Source organism: Macaca fascicularis, chromosome 19, assembly GCF_037993035.2.
Source record: "Macaca fascicularis isolate 582-1 chromosome 19, T2T-MFA8v1.1".
Taxonomy (NCBI): Eukaryota; Metazoa; Chordata; class Mammalia; order Primates; family Cercopithecidae; genus Macaca; species Macaca fascicularis.
In genome coordinates this window covers 8,765,896-8,775,703 of record NC_088393.1, presented here as the reverse complement: position 1 = coordinate 8,775,703, position 9,808 = coordinate 8,765,896, and the positions used below count along the sequence as shown (strand labels likewise).

At 50.7% G+C, this 9,808-nt stretch overlaps 1 protein-coding gene across 17 annotated transcripts in view; it reads right to left on the bottom strand.

The window, feature by feature from the left end:
• Positions 1 to 1,143: 1,143 nt before the first annotated feature.
• Positions 1,144 to 9,808, bottom strand: part of CCL25 (C-C motif chemokine ligand 25) — a 49,281-nt gene continuing 40,616 nt past the window's right edge. For 9 of the 17 annotated variants that reach the window (XM_074025647.1, XM_074025646.1, XM_074025648.1 and 6 more), the window contains 4 exons: positions 7,186 to 7,303; positions 6,956 to 7,089; positions 5,190 to 5,309; positions 1,144 to 1,576 (listed from right to left, as the gene is read on the bottom strand). In XM_074025647.1, coding sequence (XP_073881748.1) covers positions 1,569 to 1,576; positions 5,190 to 5,309; positions 6,956 to 7,089; positions 7,186 to 7,303 — 380 coding nt within the window. In that variant the 3' untranslated portion in view covers positions 1,144 to 1,568. The remainder of the gene's footprint in view (positions 1,577 to 5,189; positions 5,310 to 6,955; positions 7,090 to 7,185; positions 7,304 to 9,808) is intronic. The other 8 variants (XM_074025657.1, XM_074025655.1, XM_074025652.1 and 5 more) reach the window with 1 other exon arrangement.

The following is a 9,808-nucleotide window of genomic DNA, read 5'->3' as shown; positions in this document are numbered from 1 at the left end:
AGGGAAAAAGGTGGGCATGTTCCCGGGCCATCAGCCCCCACACTACCCTTCCTGGTTCCAGGGGAACTCCAATGGCCAGGATATTCATTGTGTTAATAAATACACAGCATATACTGTGTGCTGTACATGTTACACATCACAGTGTATTTGGTCCCCAACAAAGCGCTATGAGGCAGGCAGTATTATCACCCCCATTTCCCAGGGGGGCAAAATTGAGGCTGAGAGAGCTTGTGGAACCTGTCTGGATCACCCACATAGTGTGCGGTGGAGCCTGAACACTGAACGTGACTGCATTTCTTCTGCAACTTCATCCCAGTCCCTGACCCCAAACCACCAGGGTGTCCCCTAAGAGATGATGTGCTTGGTTTTCCTTTTTTTTTTGAAACAGACTCTCGCTCTGTCACCCTGGAGGGCAGTGGTGTGATCTCGGCTCACTGCAAGCTCTGCCTCCCGGATTCAAACATTTCTCCTGCCTCAGCCTCCTGAGTAGCTGGGATTACAGGCGCCCGCCACCACGCCTGGTTAATTTTTGCATTTTTAGTAGAGATGGGGTTTCACCATATTGGCCAGGCTGGCCTTGAACTCCTGACCTCAGGTGATCCACTCACCTCAGCCTCCCAAAGTCCTGAGATGACAGATGTGAGCCACTGTGCCCAGCCAATGTGTGTTGGTTTTCATCCAGATCATTCTCTGTTGTGATGGAAACTCAGGTTGCCAAGGACCGAAGACAGCATCATCGGGTGGTGACTCAGGCCTCCACCTGCAGAATTGTCACTAGCGCCTGGCACCAGAGCTCTGTCCTTGGTCCACTCCTGGCCCACCTGACTTACCAGTGGCCTCCAGGCAGCCCATAAGAGCTTGCAGAGGGCTTCTGTGTCCATCAGCTGGACTCACCACAGCCCTGGAATCTAAGCAGAGCGAGCGCAGTGACCCTTATTCTACAGACAAGCTGAGAGGTACCAGAGAGTGACCAATTGTTTCAAGGTCACCAGCTGGGAAGTGCAATTTGCAGCCAGCAGCTACTGCTTGGCCCCTCGAGAGCTGTCTGTTAGGAGAGCTTGGGGTGGCAAAGATCGCATTGGCTTCACCCCAGGGTGGGGCAGCAGCAACTTGCACCTCATCATGAAACATAACAGGCAGGAATGACTCCATCACTCCCCGAGGTTTATTTAAAAGTTATAGAAAAGCATAACCTGGGAGGGGCATCCTTGAACTGACTAGAGTTTTGCAGGGACCCAGAGGGACACACTGGGATGGCTCAGGGGGGGTGGCAAGAAACAGCAAGTGAGAGAGGTATCCTAAGTCTTCTCTACAAGAGACACTGGCTGCTCAGGGTTGACGCCGGTCCCTGGAGTGGCAAAAGGCTTAAAATCAGGTCAACTCTCTCTTTCCAGTTGCCAGAGGGACAGGAGGTGGTGGGGGTGGAGAGGGAGGACCAACCTAGGTGCAGGGATTAAGACTTGACCCGAAAAACAGAGGCGTGGGGACAGCTGGGTCTGTAGGGCAATGGTTTTAGCGGAGAAAGATCTGGCCCCTCCTGTGCCGATGGATCCCAGAAATGAGTCGGCTCACAGTCCTGCAGAAGCAATTAGGCCGAAGTGAAATTGATGGCTGTGAAATAATAGCAACGATATGCATTGGTCTCTACCTCCAGTCCCTAGCACACAGCTCCTAAAACCCTTATGAGTTTCTGAGTAATAGGAGTGCTAGAATCTTTTGTGCTGATTTTTTTTTTTGAGACAGAGTCTCGCTCTGTTGCCAGGCTGGAGTACAGTGGTGCAATCTCGGCTCACTGCAACCTCCGCCTCCCAGGTTCAAGTGATTCTCCTGCCTCAGCCTCCCAGGTAGCTGCAACTACAGGCGCCCGCCACCATGCCCAGTCAATTTTTGTATTTTTAGTAGAGACGGGGTTTCACCATGTTAGCCAGGATGGTCTTGATCTCTTGACCTCGTGATCTGCCTGCCTCAGCTTCCCAAAGTGCTGGGATTACAGGCGTGAGCCACCGCGCCTGGCCTTTTGTGCTAATGTTTGGTCTTTGAATTCTGTTTCTGACACAGAGCTCTGGATCCCTTGGAGTTTCCTGGGTAATGGGGACATCTTTTATTCTAATGAGGTGACTCTTGGTGGGCTTCTGGGTGGGGGCTGGTCACCAGCAAGACCAAGCTGTTGATTAGAAACTAGGAGCTTTCAGTCCCATTCTCCAGGAAGGGGAAGAAGGTTGGAAATGGAGTTAATCATCCTTCACTCCTATGTGATGAAACCTCTAAAGAAACCTCTGGTTGGCCGGGCACAGTGGCTCACGCCTGTCATCCCAGAACTTTGGGAGGCCGAGGCAGGCGGATCACAAGGTCAGGAGTTTGAGACCAGCCTGGCCAACATAGTGAAATGCCGTCTCTACTAAAAATACAAAAAAAAAAAAAAAAAAAAAAATCCCTGGTGAAGGCCAGGCGCAGTGGCTCACGCCTGTAATCCCAGCACTTTGGGCAGCTGAGGTGGGTGGATCACCTGAGGTCAGGAGATTGAGACCATTGTGGCTAACATGGTAAAACCTTGTCTCTACTAAAAATACAAAAAATTAGCCAGGTGTGGTGGCACGCACCTGTAGTCCCAGCTACTTGGGAGGCTGAGGTAGAAGAATCGCTTGAACCCAGTAGGCGGAGGTTGCGGTGAGCCAAGATCATGCCACTGCACTCCAGCCTGGGCAACAGAGTGAGATTCCATCTCAAAAAAAAAAAAAAAAAAAGATCTCTGGTAAGCTGAGGGTACTGGCCTGTAGTCCCAGCTACTCGGGAGGCTGAGACAGTGAGCTATGTGGTCCAAGCTACTCAATGAGGCAGTGAGCTATGACTGTGCCACTGCACTTCAGCCTGGCAGAGAGAATGAGACCTCATCTCTAAAAAAAAAAAAAAAGCCTGAACTATGGGGTTCAGGGTCTTGTGACCACATCCACGTGTGTGGGATGGGTGGTGTACCCCAACTCCATGGGGACAGAAGCCCCTGCACTTGAGTTCTTCCAGTCTTTGCCTACCTAAGCATCTCTTCCATCTGGCTTATTCATCCCTATCCTTTGTAATATCTATCTTTTTTTTTTTTTTGAGACGGAGTCTTGCTCTGTTGCCCAGGCTGGAGTGCAGTGGCCGGATCTCCGCTCGCTGCAAGCTCCGCCTCCCAGGTTTACACCATTCTCCTGCCTCGGCCTCCCAAGTAGCTGGGACTACAGGCGCCCGCCACCTCGCCTGGCTAGTTTTTTGTATTTTTAGTAGAGACGGGGTTTCACTGTGTTAGCCAGGATGGTCTCAATCTCCTGACCTCGTGATCCGCCTGTCTCAGCCTCCCAAAGTGCTGGGATTACAGGCTTGAGCCACCGCACCCAGCTCTTTTTTTTTTTTTTTGAGATGGGCTCTCATTTTGTCTCCCAGGCTGAAGTTCCAGTGGTATGATCATAGCTCACTGCAACCTCTACCTCCTAGGCTCAAGTAATCTTCTCACCTCAGCCTCCTAAGCAGCTGGAGCTACAGGTGCATACCATCACAACTAGCTAATTAAAAAAAAATTTTTTTTTTCTTGAGACAGGGTCCTGCTATGTTTCCCAGGCTGGTCTCGAACTCCTCAGCTCAATTGATCCTTCTGCCTCAGCCTTTCAGAGTGCTAGGATTACAGGCGTGAACCACCATGCTCAGCCCCTTTGTAATCTTTTACAATAAAATGGTAAACGTAAGTAGAGCGTTTCCCTGAGCCTGTGAGCTATTCTAGCAAATGATCCAACCAGAGGTTCAAGCCCTGACTTACAGCCAATCAGTCAGAAATACAGGTGACAACTTGCTACTTGCAATCAGCATCTGAAATGGGGGCAGTCTTGGGGGACTGAGTCCTTAACCTGTGGGTTGTGTCACTACCTCCAGATAGACAATGTCAGCTGGACGCAGTGGCTCATGCCTGCAGTCCCAGCACTTTGGGAGGCCGAGGTGGGAGAATTGCTTGAAGCCAGAAATTCGAGACCAGCCTAAGCAACATGACGAAACCCCATCTCTACTAAATATATGAAAATTAGCCAGGCATGGTGATGCACGGCCAGTAATCCCAGCTACTTGGGTGGGTGAGGCACGAGAATCGCCTGAACCCTGGAGGCGGAGGTTGCAGTGAGCTGAGATGGCACCACTGCACTCCAGCCTCAGCAACAGAGTGAGACCCTGTCATAAAATATATGTTTTTGTATATATATTTTTATATATAATATATTTATATATTATATATTGTTATACATTATATATTTACATATATAATATATATTATATTATATATCATATTTTATATATGATTTATGTAATATAATTATATTTTATATATAATATTAATTATAATTAAATATATTAATTGTATATTTATATAATATGTAAATATGTATTATGTTATATATTAATTATATATCATATATATCTCGTATATCATGTCCATAATATATATAATATATAATATATAATATGTAATTTATTCTATATTTATAGTTTATTTATTTATTTATTTATTTTTATTTATTTTTTTTTTGAGACAGAGTCTCGCTCTGTCGCCCAGGCTGGAGTGCAGTGGCCGGATCTCAGCTCACTGCAAGCTCCGCCTCCCGGGTTCATGCCATTCTCCGGCCTCAGCCTCCCAAGTAGCTGGGACTATAGGCGCCTGCCACCTCGCCCGGCTAGTTTTTTGTATTTCTTAATAGAGACGGGGTTTCACCGTGTTAGCCAGGATGGTTTCGATCTCCTGACCTCGTGATCCGCCCGTCTCGGCCTCCCAAAGTGCTGGGATTACAGGCTTGAGCCACCGCACCCGGCCATATTTATAGTTTATATATAAATTTATATATATATTATATAGAGAGAGACAATGTCAGAATTCAATAGAATTACAGCACACCCACCTGGTTCCTGCTGAAGAATTGTTGGGTGTGGGGGGCCCTGGAGCTCTTGGGCCACTCCCCTGGGGCTTCACTTTCGCACTTTAGTGTCTTTGGGTTGGGTCACGGCAGTGGACAGCCACCGAGGACCCTCCCCTGTGAACGTGCAGCGCTGACCACACAACCACCCCTCCTTGGTCCTGGAGGTGAATCTCCTGTCCCAGCGTGAGCCAATCATGAGCCCTCAGCCCTCAGCAAAGGTGATGGATAGGAGACGGTCACATGACCAAGAGTCCTTACCTGAATTAGCTGATGTCAGGAGGGAGGCATTCCTCTTGCTGCTGCTGGTGGGATTGCTAAACTTAGACGATGGTAGTTTGGAGTTTGCAGAACTCAACTTCTTTGCAGCATGAGAGCCTGCTGGAGAAATGGAGAGAGAAATAAGCAAGAGCTCTGCCATCATCCTTTGAGCTCCTGGATCCAGCTGAGCCTGAAGCTGTTGACTGGTTATTTAAGCCAGTGAGTCTCCCATGTGCTTGAGCTTTCCATCTGCACCAATGGGAAGTGTCCTGATTAAAAGAGCTGGACTGGCTGGGTGCAGTGGCTCATGCCTATAGTCCCAGCACTTTGGGAGGCCAAGGCAGGTGGATTGCTTGAGTCCAGGGGTTCCAGTCCAGCTTGGGCAACATGGCACAACCTGTCTCTGCAAAATGAAAACAAAAAATTACCCAGGCATGGTGGTGTATGCCTGTCATCCCAGTTACTTGGGAGGCTGAGGTGGGAGGATTGCTTGAGCCCAGGAACACAAGGCTGCAGTGAGCTGTGATTGTGCCACTGCACTCCAGTAAAACCCTGTCTCAAAATAATAATAATAATAATAACAACAACAACAACAACAATAACAATGAGCTGCAGCCGGGCATGATGGTTCATGCCTATAATCCTAGTACTCTGGGAGGCCAAGGCGGGCAGATCATCTGAGGTCAGCAGTTCAAGACCAGCCTGGCCAACATGGTGAAATCCCGTCTCTACTAAAAATACAAAAATTGGCCGGGCGCGGTGGCTCAAGCCTGTAATCCCAGCACTTTGGGAGGCCGAGATGGGCGGATCACGAGGTCAGGAGATCGAGACCATGCTGGCTAACACGGTGAAACCCTGTCTCTACTAAAAAATACAAAAAATTAGCCGGGCGAGGTGGCGGGCGCCTGTGGTCCCAGCTACTCAGGAGGCTGAGGCAGGAGAATGGCGTGAACCCAGGAGGCGGAGCTTGCAGTGAGCTGAGATCCGGCCACTGCACTCCAGCCTGGGCGACAGAGCGAGACTCCGTCTCAAAAAAAAAAAAAAATAAAAAAATAAAAATAAAAATACAAAAATTAGCCAGGCGTGGTGGCATGAGCCTGCGCTCCTGCTACTCAGGAGGCTGAGGCAGGAGAATCACTTGAATTCGGGAGGCAGAGGTTGTAGTGAGCCGAGATTGTGCCACTGCACTCCAGCCTGGATGACAGAGCAAGACTCCATCTCAAAAAATAAAAATAAAAACTAAAATAATAATAATGAGCTGGATTAGTGGAGCATGCCTGTAGTCCTGGCTACTCAGGAGGCTGAGGTAGGAGGATTGCTTGAGCCTGGGAGGTCAAGGCTGCAGTGAGCTGTGATGGCACCACTGCACTCCAACCTGGGTGACACAGTAAGACTCTGTCTCAAAATAATAATAATAAAAGAGCTGGACTGGTGGCACACACCTGTAATCCCACCTACTTTGGGAGGCTAAAGTGAGAGGATTGCTTGAGCCCATGAGTTCGAGGCTGCAGTGAGCTATGGTCATGCTACTGCACTCCAGCCTGGGCAACAGAGCAAGAACCCATCTCCAAAAACAAAAACTGAACAATGACTCAATAAGTTGGTCATTCACTTGGTGCCCCACTCACCAGCAACTGGCTTTGTGTGGGGTTCAGGCAGGTGTCAGTATTCTGGTCTCCAATTCCCTCCCTCGGGGTCTGAGCCACACATGGGCTTGCAGGCAGGGAGGGCAGGCTCCCTAGATGCCCAGTGGGGGTCTCGCTCACCTGGGAAGGTCTGCGTGTTGTGGCGGAACTTTGCAAAAATCTTATTGCGAGCATCCAGGAGCTTCATGGCTCTCTGCACCTCCTTGTTCTTGGGGTTCCCACACACTTTCCTGTGTCTCTTGGGGAGGTAGAATCTGTGGTGAGCAGAGCGGGGTGCCCAGATTAGGGTATAGGCTGAGAGCAAGGCTGTGTGTGCACCTCACCCTGCCAGCCCCCATGGCCCCACTCACATTGCAGCAGGCAGATTGCAGCTCCCGCTCACCTCCTGGATCCGATAAGTCCAGGCGTGCCGGAGCACAGCCCACCCAATGGGGTAGTGGTAGGCCAGGCAGCAGTCCTCAAAGACACCTGCAACCACACAGCCACCCAGACACTCGCAGCCTTGCCTGTGAGCTTGGCGGGGCCAGCCACAGACAAGGGCACCTGTCTGCATACCTGTCTGCTCATACCACAACCCTTCCAGGCCCGCCAGAGGCTGAGGAACAGCCTTAGGAAAAGAAAGCCACCTGGCTCACCCCTTACCCCTGGATATTGGGACAGCCAGAAGTTGGAGAGGACCCTTGGGTCCCGGCTGGGAAGGGTGTGGAACCAGCAAATGAACGGACCAAGGCCACCTCTACTCCTGCCCTGGGGAAAAGGGTGACTCAGAGTGCAGGTGCACCCTGAGGAGGGGCCAACACCACCCCTCCCCAGCCAAATTCTACCCTCCTAAAAATGAGCTGATTGGAGCCTCAGCATGGTGGCTTATGCCTATAAACCCAGCACACTGGGAGGCCGAGGTGGGCAGATCGCTTGAGGTCAGAAGTTCGAGACCAACCTGGAAAACATGGTGAAACCCCGTCTCTACTAAAAATACAAAAATTGGCCAGGCACAGTGGCTCACGCCTGTAATCTTAGCACTTTAGGAGGCCAAGGCGGGTGGATCACCTGAGGTCAGTGGTTCGAGACGAGCCCAGCCAACATGGTGAAACCCCGTCTCTACTAAAAAATACAAAAATTAGCTGGGCATGGTGGCGGGCGCCTTTTTTTTTTTTTTTTTTTTCCGGAGTCTCACTCTGTGGCCCAGGCTGGAGTGCAGTGGCACAATCTCAGCTCACTGCAACCTCCATCTCCTGAGTTCAAGCGATTCTCCTGCCTCAGCCTCCTGAGTAGCTGGGATTACGGGTGCCCGCCACTACGACCAGCTAATTTTTGTATTTTTAGTAGAGATGGAGTTTCACCATGTTGACCAGGATGGTCTTGATCTCTTGACCTGGTGATCCACTCGCCTTGGCCTCTCAAAGTGCTGGGATTACAGGCATGAGCCACTGTGCCCTGCTGATGGTGGGGGCTTTTAATCCCAGCTACTCCAGAGGCTGAGGCAGGAGAATCGCTTGGACCCAGGAGGTGGAGATTGCAGTGAGCCGACTTCGTGCCATTGCACTTCAGCCTGGGCGACAATAGCAAAACTCCGTCTCAATAAAACAAAACAAAACACCAACCAACCAAACAAACAAAAAAAAAGTGTTAATACAAAGTATGGAGCTCTCAGTAAATGCCAGTTGTCTAGACAAGCAGAAATGAAACCCACAGATGAATTAGACCTAGTGTTGTCTTCGTGGAGCTCCAGGGAGATTGATCTCTACAGAGAGGAGGAAGCACAGGCACTGTGGGGGGTGCCCAGAGGAGGAGGTGATGCTGCCAGAAGGTTCTGGGGGGATGAGCAGGTGGAATGAATGAGCCGAGGATGAGCTGATGAGATGGTGGTGGAAGCTGGGGCACAATTCTCTGTCCAAATGGCCTTTGGAGTTCTCTGCAATCCCACCCCTGCCCGAACTAACCTCCAGAGGTCAAGTCTGAGTCCCTACAGAGCCCAGCCCAGCAGGAGCAGGGAGAGGGAGGACTCAAGCCCTCCAGGTATCTCCCAACCTCGGCCTCTGAGGGCAAGGGGCAGCGCGTTCCGTTGGAACCTCGGGCTGCAGTGCCAGGCAGGTAGTTCCCAAGGCTGGGGGCCAGGATCAAAGGGCCGGGCTGGGCCTGGCTCTGATAGCAAAACAATCAGACCACAGCCCAACCCCCTTCCCGGGCAAAGGCTAAGGACTTGGACCCATCAGACCCAGCCGAGGGCCAGGTGGGGCAGGTAGGGGCAGACAGGACAGGAGGGTGGAGCCCTGGGTCTGCCACGCAGCCAGAGGCCCTGCTTTGGCCAGCTGCTGAAACTCAGAGGATGTAGGATCCAATGTCAGGGCTCCCGTGGGGACACCCCAGGCTCAGGAACTGTCCTTTGGCAACTGAAATCCCCAAGTGCCTGCTCTGTGGTAGGGAGTGGGGGAAGAAGGAGCGTTCCCTATTAATAACAGGAACAGTTATTATTGCTGCCGCCAGACACGAGGCCTAGTCTTGTGCAGGCATGAGCTCACTGGACCCTCAAGTCAGAGCCATGCAGTGTGAAGTTTAGATTCCCACTTTGCAGCTGAGGAAAGGGAGACTCCTAAAGTTTAGGAAGCCGGGCGCAGTGGCTCACGCCTGTAATTCTAGCACTTTGGGAGGCTCAGGCGGGTGGATCACCTGAGATCAGGAGATCGAGACTACTCTGGCCAACATAGTGAAACCCCATCTCTACTAAAAATACAAAAATTAGCCGGGCATGGTAGCATGTGCCTGTAGTCCCAGCTACTTGGGAGACTGAGGCAGAAGAATTGCTTGAACCCAGGAGACAGAAGTTGCAGTGAGCCAAGATCGCACCACTGCTCTCCAGCCAGGGCGACAGAGTGAGACTCTGTCTCAAAAAAAAAACCAAAACAAACAAACAAACAAACAAAAAAACGGTTTAGGAGCAACTAACTCTCAGCTGGACTGCATGGAGGGACCAGG